Source organism: Phragmites australis, chromosome 3, assembly GCF_958298935.1.
Source record: "Phragmites australis chromosome 3, lpPhrAust1.1, whole genome shotgun sequence".
NCBI lineage: Eukaryota > Viridiplantae > Streptophyta > Magnoliopsida > Poales > Poaceae > Phragmites > Phragmites australis.
In genome coordinates this window covers 15,146,614-15,163,635 of record NC_084923.1, presented here as the reverse complement: position 1 = coordinate 15,163,635, position 17,022 = coordinate 15,146,614, and the positions used below count along the sequence as shown (strand labels likewise).

Here is a 17,022-nt window from a genome sequence, read left to right as displayed (position 1 = left end):
GTCGGTGCATATTGCCTTATGTACTATACCCACATACAAGTAATGAATGCTTACGATGACCCTTATTTGTAATGTAATTTACTTTCTTCAATGAAATGATCGGATTTTATCATTGTACCAATATATTTTTGTAAACTCAATGCTTTAATAGGATTCTCTGTCTTCCATGCAGAAGCAACAATAACTCCTTGCTGATTTTTTTCAGAATGAAATGATCACACTAAGCAACAACTTTCACAGGAAATCTTTGTCAAGCATCAATACCAGAACTTTTCCAGTTTTCACAGCGAATCCTATGCTCCAGCCCCCATGCAAGCCCATGCACTTAGTCCATGCACTAGCCCCAGCCATTACAAATAACTCCACCCTCATTCATTGATATACCACTCCTTCCTCATCTCTCTCAACTATAGTATCTTTCTCAGCTTCACCAAGCCCACTCAAGAAATATTGGGCAATTTTCATTCTTCAGGGGGTCAAATCACCAATGTGCTTCTATAACGACTCTTGTAGGCTTCGCGAGTCCCATGACATATTATACACATATGGCATATGATTCTTCATGTGTGCCAACTACCAGTAAGACCAGCCTCGACATGGACCGTATAAGTATTCACCGGTATAGCGACATAGATCACTCATATGATACTTTTTCATACGATTTCATGCACTATCTTACTATTTTTCCCTCTTATTTCATTTGTCCAGTCTCATCCACGTATCTGTGACTTCATAGAATGATTGGATATGGAGCAAAATGAGCACCAGAAGCAGTGGATTGATATGGAGATATGGTGGAGGAGGGAAGCTTACGAACGTCGCGAGTACGAGCAACATCAGGAGGAACTACGAGTGAAGCGGCAAGAGGAGGAGCGCATCAGGATGGCCGTAAAGGAGCGCATCACAGCTGAAGCACACGAAGCAGAGAGAGAAAGGAATTAGGAGAGGGCCCGTCGCGCTAAGGCGTAGTGCCCCAATGCCTTGAGAAAGAAGAAAAATCCTAGGTGCACTAAGTAGAGAGCATCTATTATAATCCGGCGTATTTTCATTCACCAAAGCATGTTAGGATTAGCAGCGGCACACTATTAGGTTAGTCTTTAGACGTACCGTACATGCCAACGTTTGTTATCATCATCTCTTTATGGTTATCAGCGTATGCAACCTTCATATTGGGTTCTATTATAGTTATGATTCATAACTACTATTGTTCATAAAATTAGATTTTGTATCCTCCCCATGTTACTTCATTAAAAAATTACTGATACAAATTTAGATCAACTAAATAAATAAATATCGATAAAATCACATCGAACCAAAATTAGAAAGAAAAAATGAGCCACTCCGAGATGCAGTTAGCTCAGCCTCATTACAAACATCCGTGAGTCTCATTGCCTCAGCCTTCGTGTAGCCATACTTGCTATTTTTGAATGAGTGTGAGTTATTCTATAGGATGTACACTGAAGTCTGGTTGTACCTCATTGATATTTCTCAAATTTTTATTAAAAATAAAAAATACATAACCTGTTGATACGTGAAATATCGACAGATCTTTCAGTATTCCAATTACTGACAGACCTATCAGTATCCCACGTGTCGACAAGCTTATCTGTTGTTAACTGGACCGACACCCATATCGGTATCTACCTAGGGGTCTATCGGCACGCAGAATGTCGACAGACCTTTTCTACGCATTCTGTGTGCCAAAAGCCCCCGGGCCCAGTGCCGCGTAGCCTATCGGCATGTGGAATCGTTACTTCGCATACCGATATATAGCTATTCTTGCAATTTTATTTTTCTAGCTATTATTTTTATAATTTTTTAATAAAATAATATTATTAAAAATCTTGAAAGATACCTATCGCTCTTCCAACAAGTTTATATCTATAATTTTTCAAAATAGATATATATATATATTTACATTTATTTAAAAAATAAAAAATTCGCCGAACTGTCAGCTTGTTGCCTGGCCCAGAGGTACAGCCTATGGCCCAAGAAAACAGAAGTTCGCGGCTAGCTGGCCTTACCTGCAAAATTGCGGGTATTTTGCAGCGCTGACTGCTGAGAGCCCGGATCTTTTTTTTTTCTTATTCTTTTTTAAGGCAAGAAGTAGCGAAGGGGCGAGCATTTCATTTCTGAGCAGGTAATCTTACGAAGATAAACCAAGTTTGGCAAAGTAGATATACTAGCTAGTCCATCAGTTATTTCATTCCGGCTTTCTCTAAAGATGTGCTAAGACGAAGGCATGTAACCATGGCCATGAGTAAGAAGTTTGATTGACTTAGCAACTCATTTGTTTCATCTCTAAATTATGAAAAATAGTTTATACGTCGTGGATCGTAAAAAAAATTAAATTATATTGTCTGTAGAAGCTGGTGAAACTTAGGTCTGTTTGTTTAGGCTTCTGCTTCTGACTTCTATAAAAAGATGTGATTTTTGTTTTTCAAAAAACTGTTTTTAATTTTAGTTGTTCGATTTTACAATAATTTTTTAGCTTCGCATCACACTACTTCTCAAAAAAGCTACTCTCAACTAGCTTTACAGCTTCTAATTTATTTTCTCAGAAATAGCCTTCTAACTTGTACAGAAGTCATTTTTCAACAAACTCGTTTGCTTGGTTTCTGGCTTTTGGGCTTCTGACAGAAGCAGAAGTCAGAAGCAGTCTGAAACAAACAGATCTTTAAATTGTTGGATTGTTATAAACTGAGAGTTGTATTGTGATAAAGACATGTTTATTTCAATTTACAGATTATAAATCATAATCTGCCGTCTCTAGTAGAAATAATCAGAGCTTAGACACTTTACTGTAGCTATGACAAGATTCAATAACAATCAATTGGGTCCACGCTTGAGTGGCTAGAAAAGAGTGTCAGGTGTCTCTTGGACTTTTGTCAGTGTGGTGACGAATTTAATCGCTCAAACTTAGCCAATTTTTTTTAAAAAAAATTGTGACAATCTTAGTAAATGAACCAAACATGCGAGAATCTAGCATGGCACTTAGACATTTGAATGTTCTTTGATCTAAAGAAGAGGTCTTAGCCTCCAGTCACATTGGTTTGTGATAGCGCCATTGTTTTACAATGGCAAGATTGGTTTGTGGTGACAGTTTCACATACATTAGGTATGCAAGTTTGACCACCCGTGTCCATTGTTTGGCTAGCCACCACCCACCGCACTTTTGGCGTGTCAAACTTGTCAAGTGACTCATTATGGAGCACCACAATTTGCTGCAAGAAACCGTGGCACACTATGTGGACCAACCAAATTAAACATAAACAGTCCTAAAAGCTTTTGTCAAGCACTTTGCTATCACGTATTAGCACTTGGAAATCCTAACCACGACCTTGAAACAAGGATTCCTAGGGAAAAACAGTCGGTGTGCAAGAGGCGCTGCTGAGGCATGCAGGATGATTACACCACACGCCCACGCTGCACACTCGATGACGCGGGTCTTCAGATTGTCCTTACAATTAATGCAAGTCGTTGCTGCAAACACACGTATCTCCCTAATTATCACTCCATTGCACACGATTGATTCCGGACGCAAGTAGTGTACCCTTTGCCTATCAATTACTAAGCGAACATCGTCTAGCTTAATTTGGACTGATTTTTTTTAAAAAACTGCTTTTAAAAGCTGTTTTATTGAAAATTATTTTTTGAATTAGCTTTTGACGTGGATGAAATATATAATATATGTAATATCATTCGGAACATTATCCTTCAGAAATAAAAAAAAAACTTCTTTAGAGCAGCTTCTGGCTTTTATAATAATGTTATCTTTTGAAAGCTCGTACTGTTTGATTCAGTTTTCTACTTTTAAGTAGAAAAAATCAGTAGATATTAAACTAAACAGAGTCTTAGTGAGTTACTCCCTCTAGTCACGGATACTTAATGTTTTGAACAAGATTCGATTAAACTTTTAAAACTTTAATTATCCATAACTTTTAATATATTTAGTTTTAAAATATGAAAATCATATATATAAATTTTTCTTAAAAAATATTTCATAATCTTGTAAGTTTGTTGGATCTTATAAGTATATTATAATAAAAAAATAGTGGTCAATTATACATTCTATAGATCATATCATGCCTAAAATGTCGAGTATTTTTTACTAGATGGAGTAGTTCTACGCGCTTGTGTCCGCGTCATTGTTGAATTAGGACGCGGACCATCGAACGCTGCATCTTAAGTCGATTTTTCACGCAGAAAATTAGACGCAGAGAAGGTGGCTATCGCAATCGGCACCCATCGCTCTGATCCAATTCCGAACGCAGTACTACGTTCAGGAACGTTCTAGCTGTGTCTAGCTTCTTAGGCCAACAGCACTCGAATTCTGCACCGGCCGTGTTCATGGCAGATCTCTGGACAAGGGTCTGCGCCCTAGTCCACTTCGAATTCGTGGCAGTGGCGAACTTAGTATTTTTAATTAATTAATATATATATATATATATATATATATATATATATATATATAGACACACACACTGTGTATAAATCATAATTTGTATAGCATTTAGTACCAACTTTATGCACATTCTTAAATAAACCAGCACAAATAAATTTGAACTGCTATATTCTAGTAACAACAAACTACTATAAACTCTTCTTCTAAATTAGAGTACTCCAACTGATTTTTCAATTAGAGTTCTAGGATGTTCAAGAGATGGGAAGCAAAAGGCATCATGCAACCATATGTGCTCCTATTCTGTAGCTATGTTTCGGCTAAAATAAAGAGAAACTAGTATAATACATATACGTTGTAACGGTTTCTAATTATTAATCCACTATCGAGATTGCGCCCCATTTGTTAAATTGCTTGCAAATTGCTATATAAATGATTCTAGTGTTCTAAAAACATATAAATTAATCCAAACACAGAATGATTGTAGGACACAATGATAATACAAAAATATGCTCATAGATCATTAAAAAATATGCTTATAGAAACCCACGCTAATATAAATTCCCCCTATAACTTATAACACCACTGAAACGTGTTTGGTACTTCGGTTCGTGCCTGCTTGTGTCCTATCATATCAATGTGCAAAAAAAATATGGAGTAACGAAATTTGGTTGTGAAAATGGCCACCCACAATTCAGCCATGTTTGGGCAAGAATATGATCTAGGACATCAATGAGGAAAAGGAATCTTGCCTAATTTTTTGCAGTAACCAAATACATGCCAAATTCGGTCAATACACATAGGGATGGTAACGAGACTCCGTTCTCCGGTAACCTATGGAAAATTCGCCTATTAGAAGATGGATATGGGAAAATTTGATTTCTGTTCATCACTATATCCTTGATATCACACATATATATATTTATTAGTATATAAATGTACAAATATTACATTATATAAGGGAAATAATAAATTACTCTTATATTTTTTTATCTAACCTACGATATTTAACTCATCTTATATTAATTACTCTCGCATGCATCAATAAATTACTTATTATACTATAGTCATATTGTTAATATATAGAAATAATCAATTATGATTCAATTTTACATTTATTGAGAATCCGATCAACGCAAAATTCCTCACGGGGATAGTAATAGGAGAAAACATCTCCCAATAGTTAAATGAGGATGGGATATCCCTAAATTCAACCAAGTTATGGCAACCCTTAGGTTCAAACAGGCGTGCCCAATAGATTCAAGTGTACAAGTCTACAAGACACTTAAATGAATGTGTGGCATCCAGGAAGTGTCATCTACTATATTACCTAAAGTTTTCTTGCAAGATCTTCATGGCTTTGCACGGTGGCAGATCTATTGGCAGCTTCGTTTGCAATGCTAAGTGTTTCAGTTATCTGTGCCTTTAAGAGAAAGAACTACTATGAATACAGGGCATAGCAACACCACAAACAGCCAGCATAGTTCCAATTCTCCATATACGACTATCCAAAACTCATAATAGCATTTGGTGCAGTGAAATGCTGCAAAGGATAGAACTACCATATTAATAAACAAAGCACATCAGTAAAGCTACAAGCAAACATACATAAGTCAGTTCAAATGATTTGAACTGCGCAGGTTGGTAAAGACCACTTACGGCAATCGCCCCAGTCCCCAGCGTTCGGGCGTGGAGCTTACCCCAGCGGCGTCAAACGACACATTTCAATTTAACTCTATGCAAGTATGGTGTATTTCACCCGAAGCATGAAGCATCTTAGATTCCATGAAATCAGCGCTAAGAATGCATAAAGTAGAAAAAAACATTTCAACAAACACATGGTAGGAGGATCATGGCCTCAGTGGAGGCAGCTCGTGATGACTCACCGAGGCCCTCGCGCCCGAGGAGCCCCGCCTTGGCCTCACAAGTGCCACCATCATGCCCCGCTGGCGTCAACCTTGCCCTCTTGCTGGTACTCACGTCGCCACCATCCCCTGCCACCGCCAGCGCTCGCACCTCGACCCTATCAGCGACTACACTATTGTCATGCCTAGTGTCCCGCCAGGCCCTCCTCCGTCTTACTGACGCCCGCACCCCACTAGCGCTAGGATCAGGCCCGCCTCTGTCGCTGTGCTAGCACCCGCGACGCCGCCCTCTATATGTTGCTTCTAGGTTTCAACAAGATGACAATACGGTACTACTACATGAACTCGTGTATGTGTGTGCCCTATTGCCATGTATGTCGAGTGGGTATGAGAAGCCAACATGGGTCGTTGGCCGTGGGAGGCGGGGTGGGGTGAGGTGTGACCAAGGATTGATATTGGACCGTACATATAGATTTTTTAAAACAATTAGGTGTACATTTCTACTATCATAACCTTTTTGACCCGCTCCTGATTGGTGGCACTACTAATAATAATCATGGAGAACGCAAACACAAGTAATCGTAAGAAGAATAAGAAAGCGGGGGACCACGTGGTGCGTGCAACAAGGTCCCGATGACCAACAGGGGCAACCTTGTTATTTCGTGAAACATAATTAATATATAAAACACGAGTTAGTCCATTAGTTATATCTCCTTTTATATAATAAAAATATCTAAAATTTAAATAATTTATCCACTTTAATATACACTCATCTTTCAGTCTCTCTATCTCGTTACCAATTACAAATATATAACTAATTTTACTAATAAAAATAAATAAATAATTAGAAATAAAATTAGCGAACAAGACTACATCATATCTATCTACACCTATCCTCGTAACTCTTAAACAGTTTTCGGTACTGGCCAATTTCCTTCTCTCTTTTTGAATCCTATTTAAAATTTAACTACAATATCGTTTCTAATGTATTGTTCTGCGACATTCTCACAGCATACTCACATCAAAATATAGCATTACTTTCATCCAATATTTATATTTTTATTGTAACTTGAAATTTAATTTTTTTACTCGAAAAGAAAAGGAAGTTTTTCTCACCGAAATCGACCTAACCCCGGTCTCGTTTTAGTTACACGTCACTTCCGAGCCCCCACCGGCTGTGGGACCCCCAGTGCACAAACTTCCACCAGTCCCACCGTCAGTAACCACGGAAGCTAGAATATCCTTTTGATGGGTCCACATGCCATAATCCGCGAGGCTCCCACTCCCTCGTACCACGCGCACCTCGCGACCCATCTCACCCGCCGCTTCAAACCGACGAGCCCTTTCCTCTCGCGAAAACCCGCGCTTATTTTTTTTTTCTCTCTCACCTAATTTCCGTCCTCCTGCTCGCGTGGTTCGCTTGGGTTTGGATCCGAGCGCTGCCGAGGCGTGGGGGCTCCGGCCGGCGGATGCTGTAGAGAAATGGCGGAGGCCGTCGCGTCTGTGGGTGCGCTCGCCATGGCGGGCTCGACCTCCGCCGCGCCTGGCCAGGTGAGCCCTAAATCGCGCCCTCTCGATCCATTCCGGCGGTTGCTGACGCGGCATTGCTGCTCCCGGTGAGTCCGTCTTGTAACTTGTGGGGATTCGAGGCGATCGGAGCGGGGTTTGTGAGTTGGTTGGGTGGATTTGAGGGATAGAGCGCTGGGGAATGGGGCGGGCGGGCGGGTGGGTTCGTGCGCGACCGCGCTGAATCAATCGCGGACTGGGTTCTGGGTTTTTGGTAGTTGCGGGGAAACGCTAGAGATACGCTGGAGATAAGATGGATGTGAAATTTTCTGGCACGGATTGGCATCATATGCTGTGGTTTTAACGCAGTAGCTGTCTAAGGTGTGGGATGTTGAGGTGATCCGTGAAATGTTGTTCGTGCGCGTTATTGTCAATCCAAGTATTAAGTTTAGGATATGGTGATGTTCTGAATTCTGATACGATTGAATCACTTAAGCTAATGAGAGATTGCGATTTATGACTAGTTTTTGTATAGAGGATCAAGGGTGGCGTTGGTCAGTTTACTGCTGTGTTCGGAGTAGTAGCACCAAATCTAGGGTGGAGGATTCTGTCAGCTGTGCTGTTGGAAAATCGTTAAATCCAGGGTTTAGGGTTTAAGGGTTGGAGAATCTGCAAATTGCTTCCATATTTAGTTTGTGGATCTGGAGATCTCGGACCGCTAGGATGCCATTAAGTTCTTGCAGTAGGATGTATTATTGTTTTGGGACCTCTATTTCTGGAACTAAGTGAACTTGCTTTGCACCCCATGGCAGGTTTCTGCTATTCTGGGCTTCCTTTGGGTTTTCACAGCCTGGTCGTATGCTGAGCTCCTATTTCATAGGAAGAATGCTGCTTCGCTTAAAGCGTAAGTAAATGTTATTTGATCTAATCCTTGTTCTGTTGATTTGTTGCCTTCAGAGATGATAAGTGCTATTAATGGTATCTATTCTTTATAATGTTGCCCATGAAACAACAATTTCTGCTTGTGTTACAAGAAGCATACCTCAAGATGTCCTACTCTTGCTGTGTTTGCTGTATTTTGTTCTTTCATCTTGGAATATATATTGCACTGCACCATTACATGTTGCTTTGAATTTAAGGATACTAATTGAAGTTTCTGTCTATTCATCCTTGTCAGTAGACACTCTGATGTCAATTTAGCAGTAATGGATAACAGTTCGGTCAAAGGAGAAGATCAAACAATGTTATTGGAGGAGGGTGTCCAAGCAGTAGCTGTGAAACCAGTTTATGCTTCCTTCACATCACAAATGTTCAGGTTCTCTGTGAATTACAATTTCTCAATGGCATGTTAAATAGATGTGTTAAGATATCAGGATTCAAAGGCATTAAGTCACTGACAAAAAAATCTGTTGGGTTCAACAGACTTTTCTTGATGGACCAGACGCTTCTTCTGGAGAATCGTTTGACGCTGAGAGCAATGTAAGCTGCAGTTACTCCTTCAAACATCCATGCTTCCTTAATTGCACTATTCTGCTAACTGGGTTGCAATGATTCTTTCAGATCTGAGTTTGGTGGGTATCTACTTTATTTTTACATATGTGATCGTACAAACTTACTCGGAGAGTCTGCTAAGGTACTAAGTGACATATTGGTAAAATTGTAATTTGTTAGAGCTTTCCAACTTTTCTTACTCATTCCTATTAATGCAAAATAGCTTACACTTCATAGAAGGTGCACACATCACGTGTCATTTTTTATTGTGCAATGCTTTAACCAATTGTCCTATCCTGCTTCTGCAGATCTACAGCCGAGATCTGTTCCTTTTCCTCTACTTTCTTCTTATTATCGTAGCAGCTATGACTTCCTTTAAGGTCCATCAAGACAAGTCAGCACTCACAGGAAAATCTATATTATATTTGAATAGGCATCAAACTGAAGAATGGAAGGGTTGGATGCAGGTACTTTTCATACTCTGTCGTCCCTGTGTTTTTTCCTGTTTCCCCAAAACACAGTATTGGTACATCAGAAGTATACAAGGACGATGTATATGTATGCAGTTACAAGCATCTACTGTCATCTGGCACAGCTAATATGTATGCTGCCAACGCGTTCATGATAGTCCACTCGTGGCCTATGGACCTCTCTCAGTTGCGAATATGTTAATTTGATCATGAGTGTCCATTATTGGTCAGTGGAATATGGGGTTTTTACCTGTCCTAGCACCAACACCTTTTGTCATGCTAACTTTGACACCACACTGCCTTACTGTTGGTTCATTTTTCCACCCTATGAGTTGAATATAATTTGGTCAAGACTTCGCATTTATGGGCAGTAAGATACTGGGGTCAACATCTGTCCTAGCACTAGCAACATTGGAACAGTTTTCAGCATTACTTTGTCTAATTTCCAGGTGTTGTTCTTGATGTACCACTACTTCAATGCTAAAGAGATCTACAATGCAATCCGTGTATTCATTGCTGCATATGTCTGGATGACTGGATTTGGTAACTTCTCTTATTATTATGTGAGGAAGGATTTCAGCCTCGGACGATTTGCTCAGGTGCATATTTAATTCCACTGTTCTTGATTTTTTTTTATCTTAGAATTTTCCTGACATGTTTGCACCTTCAACAGATGATGTGGCGCCTCAATTTCTTTGTGATATTCTGCTGCATTGTCCTGAATAATGACTATACACTCTATTATATTTGTCCTATGCACACCCTTTTCACCCTAATGGTGTATGGTGCTCTTGGAATTCTAAACAAATATAACGAGATTAGATCGGTGATGGCTATGAAATTTGTCGCTTGCTTCTTGGTAGTTATCCTGGTATGGGAAGTTCCAGGTGTCTTTAACATAGTCTGGAGCCCGTTCACATTTCTTCTTGGTCAGTTTTCTTCCAAAGCCTTTTCTATTATGGATATCCTATGCATTTTTCCTTCCAAAAGATGAACAGTACTATTTGCCTTGTATGCAGGCTATACCGATCCTTCTAAACCAGATCTCCCCCGGTTGCATGAGTGGCAATTCCGATCTGGACTGGATCGCTACATTTGGATCGTGGGGATGATTTATGCGTATTACCATCCAACTGTATGTCTCCGACCATTTTTTATGTACTATAGCTGTTCTGTTTCTTTAGATTCAGGGATAGCTTTGGGGCATCCTCAGAATTGTTCGAAAGAGAAAAAGAAAGTTAAGTTTGCATTGATGTAATATCCTCTGTATCAGGTTGAGAAGTGGATGGAGAAGCTGGAAGAAGCGGAAATGAGAACCAAACTCTATATTAAGGCCTCCATAGTTTCAGTTTCTTTGACGGTAATCATCAAACAACTGAACCAACATTTTTAAAGTGAACTTTTGATAAGGCATGCTGTGTTTTGATCACAGGCTGGTTATTTGTGGTACGAATACATTTATAAGCTGGATAAGGTTACCTACAACAAGTACCATCCCTATACATCCTGGATCCCCATAACGTATGTATCTCACCTTTTCAATTTATTTTGTTTGGATCTATTAGTATGCAAAATCTGATTTGCTCCATGATTGTTGTACACTTGTACTCAAAAGTGTCTACATCTGCCTACGCAACTTCACTCAAGAATTCAGGAGCTTCTCTCTCACACTATTTGCGTAAGCTTTGGTTTGGCGTAATGCATTTTACCTTTATCATTGAACTTTTTTGCCAATGATATGTGGGAATATGTGGCTCATGTATTTGTTCATTTGTCTGTTCTAGCTGGCTTGGAAAGATTACACTGGAGACATACATATCTCAGTTCCATATCTGGCTTAGGTAACCATCTGCTGTTCCTCTTTATATTTTGTTCCAACATTTGAAGCACTGGTAAATTTCCTCCAGATTGTCAATGGCTGAAAATTGCCCTGTTTACTTTGATAACTTCTGCAGATCAAGGGTGCCCGATGGCCAACCGAAATGGCTATTGTCAATAATCCCAAGTTACCCACTGCTCAATTTCATGCTCACTACTGCTATATATGTTGCGGTATGTACATCTTCCCTATGTAAGACATTGGAGACGTTAACCCACGGCAACTTGCTTATGTTATCATGTATTCCCGCAGGTTTCCCATAGGCTCTTCGAGTTGACTAATACCTTGAAGATAGCATTTGTACCTAGTCGTGACAACAAGCGCCTCTCGTACAATTTAGTGGCAGGAATTGCCATTTCGGTCACACTATACTGTGTATCATTTGCTCTAGTTGGCATCGCAGGATAATAGGAAATGTAGCTTCCTTTTTTTTCTTCTTTTTTCTGTTCTAGTTGGCGTTATAGGATAACGACAAAGCCAGTTCAATTGTAAGCAAATTCAACAGGTATCACGCACGGCCCCGAAACCTGCCATTCCTTCCACGCAGAGTAAGGTTTTATCTGGGTTCCTTGGTGAAAGGTAATTGGACTGTGCAAGAACAGAAGATCTTGGAGAGTGTAACATATTGGTGAACCAACACCAACAGGGGATATGATAAAAATAGATATTTTCCTGTATAGCCGTTGAAATGCATACCGAGTGAGCACGTCGGCTGTAGCAATCAATTGCTTTTCCTTATTCTTGTTTAACGATTGAAATAGACAGAATGGTGATGAGAACTTCAATTTCACTTATTAGTTACTTTTTTGTATGCTCGGTCGGATATTGATAGTTGGTAATGGAGTAATTATGTGATCTCTGTTTTAACTGTGGTATTTGGACTTGTCAACACACACGAGGGTGGTATAAAAGCGATGTACAAGTTATGTTGACAAGTGCTGCCTTATGTAACCATTATATACGCTTTCACGTAGCACCCAATACTTTCTAGGCGTTCAGGTCATAATATACGTCACATTAATCGCAACCTGGTCCCTTTCTACCTCAGCTCACACAAGTTGAGCTCTACGCCACTCTGCAGTTGAAGTTGCCCGACGCTCAGCGTATCACAAAAGACGGAAAAAAGGTGCTTAACTGCAATGCCAAACACAGCATTCGCGTCAATCTGTGCAACCGGAAAGAAGGGGGCAAGACATAACACTTCCCACGAGCTAAGCTACGAACATGACATAAGCCGGTTTCATTGAAACCAATGCAAAATGATACAAATAAGCAAACAAAAACGTCTGATCCTTCAGAAATATGGAAAGTGATACACAATTACTCTGCATCACAATCTACACCTTATAAGCTCAACGCTGTTACACAGCAGCATCAGCAACATTTGACATGTTCTACACAATGACCATGATGCGGATGAAACAAGATAGTGTACTGAAGACATCATGCCGTTGCCTATGGGAGACGGCAACGTGTATCAGTGATAATTATGAAGCAACAGGCAAAAGAATGCATCAACATCAGCCTCTATTTGCGGCTTTTTCCCTCTCCCGCTTGTTATACAGCCTCTCAAGAACACGCTTCGCCTCACACGATGGGAAATTGCTCAGATCATAGTAGTGTGGAGCTATATCAATCAGCCTGCACATATGGCACAAAAAATCATCAACACATCCCCTTCAAATGTCCAACCTTCAGCAAGCGACCAGCTTTGTTCAGGTAACAACTTACCATTCCCCACGGATATCCGTGACTGTGCGGATGAAATTCCTGGTTGTCAAGACGTATTCATTGTAGATGACCCACTCCGGCTTGTGGTCCATACAGTTTGAGGGGTGAAGATGGACAACCTGGTGAGGAAGTAGAGTTACAAGGCTGCAATACAACACCGAGCAGGAGGCTAGATGGAAGTTATCTTGGAACATTGAAAATACAAACCTGGTTATCTTTTACAGTAAGGTAATGTCCAGTCCGCTCCAGGTGAGCAACCTGCATGAAATACCCTGCAAGCATTGCTTTCCTGATATTGACATAGTACTCACGACTATTGAACTCCGCGCTGCACATCTTGAGGTTGAATCTAGTCATGATGCGAACAAGCTGCTGTCTAACATTGTCTGCAGATTTAAGTGCTCTGGAATTGATGAAGTTCTCGTAACACCACTGGGGATCTTCATCTGCATGATCAATAAGAAGATTGTTAACAAGCTAGCCAAATGTAAACTGGAGACAAGGATGCAAGTGGGCTGACCCAAGACCTCTCCACATAATTAGTGGTTCATTTTACACATTGGTGGTTCATTTTGTACACATGGTTAGTAAAGCAAAAGAATTTGGATCTATAAGACAGCCCAATCCAACCCACTTGCATCCCTAAATGAACGAGGGATTATGGACTTACTATTTTGCTTGTATGCATGGTATACGTTCAAAAGCGTCAGATGGTCCCCATCAACGTGGCCAAATCGAGCCTTCGCCTCATCAGCAGCCTTTTGAGCCTCCCTAGGCCGGAGGAAGCAATTGGGTACTAGAGAAAGAATATGGTAATAACAGACGAAGTCCACGGTGGTCAGCAGATGCAAAGAGGCGAGATGATACCATTTGCTTTGTCAGAATAACTCAACAAACAGCAACTATCTGCATCAGCCTAAACTGTATGATCATTTCGACCAATAGCTCAAGAAGCCAGGTGAATGACAGTTGCTGATGACAGCTCACAAAAGAATGCACAACAAAATGATGTGAAACGCACATGCAGTAGTCTGCATGCAAGCTCACATGCTAGAACCTGGCACTTTACTTACACATAATTGATGCAAGTCCAGGTAACACATATACACAGGATAATTCAGTTGTAGAAATGCAATTTGGTGATCTGAAGTATATTGACATACCTGACAGCATGGCAGAAATCGACAGAATCTCATTTGAACAGTTGTACTTTGGACTGATGACAAGCATCTTCGACATTTGTGGATCCAGGGGAAACTCACTCATCATCTCACCTAATTGTGTTAGATTACCTTCATCATCGAGTGCCCCCAAGTAGTTCAATACTTCTAAGGCCCTCATTAGAGTTTCTGGTGCTGGAGGGTCCATAAAGTCAAAATGCACTAAATCATCAATTCCAAGCTTCTTCAAGGTAAGAACAGTATTTGCCAGGTTCGACCGAAGAATTTCTGGGTAGGTCTGTGGTTGCAAATCCTCGTTAAAACTCTTCTCTGTGTATAACCTGAAGCACTTCCCAGGTTGCGTTCTTCCAGCACGACCAGCTCTCTGATGGGCGCTTGCCTTGGAAATTGGTGACACCAGGAGGGATTCCACCCTTATCCTTGGGTTGTAAACTTTCTGCTTGGAAAACCCTGGGTCTATCACATAAACTATACCATCTATGGTTAAGGAGGTCTCGGCGATGTTTGTTGACACAACAATTTTCCTTCCAGGAGGACCTCCTTCAGTCACCGGGGCAGGAGCAGGTTCAAAAATCTTCTGCTGCATTGCCGGGGGCAGCGTAGAATACAAAGGCACTACTTTAACTGGGCCAACCTGATCTCCCATGTTATTAACTTCCTTATTAATTTTCCGACAGGCATCCTCAATCTCCTCTTCTCCAGTCAGGAATACGAGGATATCACCAGCAGATTCACACATATGAATTTGCACAACTGTCCTGATAGCCGCCTCTAGATAGTCCCTTTCCGGTTCTTGCGTGTAGAAGATCTCCACTGGATGAAGTCTCCCAGGTACCTTCATCAATGGTGCACCACTGAAGTAACCCTGAAATTTCTCTGCTTCAAGGGTAGCACTCATAACAACAAGCTTCAAATCAGATCTATTCTTTAGAACCTCCTTCAGAAGCCCAAACAGGACATCTGTTGCCAATGTTCTCTCATGAGCCTCATCAAGAACAATCACCTTGTATTTCTCTAAAAGTGGGTCTGCCATTGCTTCTCTCAGAAGCATACCATCTGTCAAATATCTGATAGGAAGCAATAGTGTTCAACACAACATGATTAGATCAGAATACCTAAAAACAAAAGAAACATACACTCCATATCAATCTGCCAAAAGGATAGTGCATCTAGTCATGTTCTTTAATGAAACATAAGACTCAAGAGGCTTACTTGAGAACAGTTTTGTGGCTGGTACAATCCTCAAAACGGATACTGTAACCCACTTCCTCCCCAATAGTAACATCCATCTCCTCTGCGACACGCCTGGAGACCGACATTGCTGCAACCCTCCGCGGCTGTGTGCAGGCCACCATAGGGCGGTTGCCCAGGCCCTCCGCCTCGAGCACAAATTGGGGGATCTGTTCCACATAACACAAATTAATCCCCTGAACAAATCAAACAATTTCCACACGCAAGCATCACAACAACATATCCAGTCTCAGGAACCAATAAAGCTACATCAAACTAACACAATACATATACTATCGCAGCAGTTACGGACTCTCAAACACAAATAAACCTAACAAATTCACCATATCACCAAGTCGGTAGCCTCCACAAAATATAAATCCTAACGCTAATGAACAACAATTAAGAACACCAAATAGTAACCTAATCAGCGCACATGCGAAGGCGTGTGGGTATTGGAGTATACCTGAGTGGTCTTTCCGCTTCCCGTTTCTCCGACGAGGATGAGGGTCTGGTTGTCGCGGAGGGCGCGGAGGAACTCGTCCTTCTGCTGCCACACGGGGAGCGTGCGGCGCTTCTGGAGGATCTCGAGGTACCGCGCCGAGTAGGGCCGCCCGTTCCACTTGTTGATGGACGGGTTGGCCGCGGCGGCGGCGGCGCCGTTGATGGCGGCGCGGCCGAGCTTGGCGGAGACGGAGGTCTCGTCGACCACGTCGAAGAGGCTCACCTTTCGCTTCCGCTCCGTCCCCATGGCGGTGCCGGCGAGAGCGGTGCCGCGGTCCGCGGAGGAGGCGGGGGAGCGTAAGGGTGGGTAGCCGAAACCCTAGCTAGGTTCTGGATTCTGGAAGGGTCGTCCGATTTATATTTGGGAATTGCGCAGCAATATGGTCGACGAGAGGCTGCGAGATGGGGCTCGTGCGAAAGCGGACTGTTGGACTTAGGGCCTCATTGAGCTTACAGATTGCGATTATAGTTTATAAGCTTAAATAAATAGGTTATAGTTATAATTTATAAGTTAAAATAAATAGATTAAATTATAAAAACTATAGATGTATAATTCAGTTATTATAATCTAGTTTTTACAATTTAGACTTTTACGATTTACAATCTAAAAGTACAATTAACTCTGAAACAAACATGTCCTTGTAAAAACGAGCTGCTGAAATAAACATGTTCTTATAAAAACATATTCCTTCTAAATAAAGCTTTTTACCGTGTATTATCACCATCTGGATTATGCGATAAAACTTATTTATATTAGATTATG

General features: G+C 40.9%; 2 protein-coding genes across 5 annotated transcripts; one reads left to right on the top strand and one right to left on the bottom strand.

The window, feature by feature from the left end:
* Positions 1 to 7,570: 7,570 nt before the first annotated feature.
* LOC133912371 (protein REDUCED WALL ACETYLATION 1-like) lies at positions 7,571 to 12,403 on the top strand. Of its 2 annotated transcripts, none has more exons than XM_062355060.1 (15): positions 7,571 to 7,818; positions 8,586 to 8,677; positions 8,954 to 9,088; positions 9,196 to 9,252; positions 9,334 to 9,406; positions 9,573 to 9,731; positions 10,184 to 10,333; positions 10,408 to 10,663; positions 10,754 to 10,869; positions 11,008 to 11,094; positions 11,167 to 11,255; positions 11,350 to 11,412; positions 11,519 to 11,575; positions 11,690 to 11,786; positions 11,866 to 12,403. In XM_062355060.1, exons 1-15 carry the CDS (start codon positions 7,750 to 7,752, stop codon positions 12,019 to 12,021), a joined length of 1,656 nt encoding a protein of 551 aa, XP_062211044.1. In that variant the 5' UTR covers positions 7,571 to 7,749; the 3' UTR covers positions 12,022 to 12,403. The 2 variants fall into 2 exon arrangements, with proteins under 2 accessions (XP_062211044.1, XP_062211043.1); XM_062355059.1 differs by having other exon boundaries at positions 7,572 to 7,818; positions 8,951 to 9,088.
* Positions 12,404 to 12,882: 479 nt separating this feature from the next.
* Positions 12,883 to 16,628, bottom strand: LOC133912370 (probable pre-mRNA-splicing factor ATP-dependent RNA helicase DEAH2). Of its 3 annotated transcripts, XM_062355057.1 has the most exons (7): positions 16,222 to 16,618; positions 15,738 to 15,925; positions 14,508 to 15,592; positions 14,015 to 14,140; positions 13,552 to 13,790; positions 13,345 to 13,463; positions 12,883 to 13,254 (listed from the first exon to the last, which is right to left on the bottom strand). In XM_062355057.1, the coding sequence occupies exons 1-7, from the start codon at positions 16,504 to 16,506 to the stop codon at positions 13,134 to 13,136; spliced, it is 2,163 nt and encodes a 720-aa protein (XP_062211041.1). In that variant the 5' UTR covers positions 16,507 to 16,618; the 3' UTR covers positions 12,883 to 13,133. The 3 variants fall into 3 exon arrangements, 2 of the variants coding, with proteins under 2 accessions (XP_062211041.1, XP_062211042.1); XM_062355058.1 differs by lacking the exon at positions 16,222 to 16,618 and having other exon boundaries at positions 14,508 to 15,640; positions 15,738 to 15,877; XR_009908791.1 differs by lacking the exons at positions 12,883 to 13,254; positions 13,345 to 13,463 and having other exon boundaries at positions 13,763 to 13,790; positions 14,015 to 14,250; positions 16,222 to 16,628.
* Positions 16,629 to 17,022: the final 394 nt, after the last annotated feature.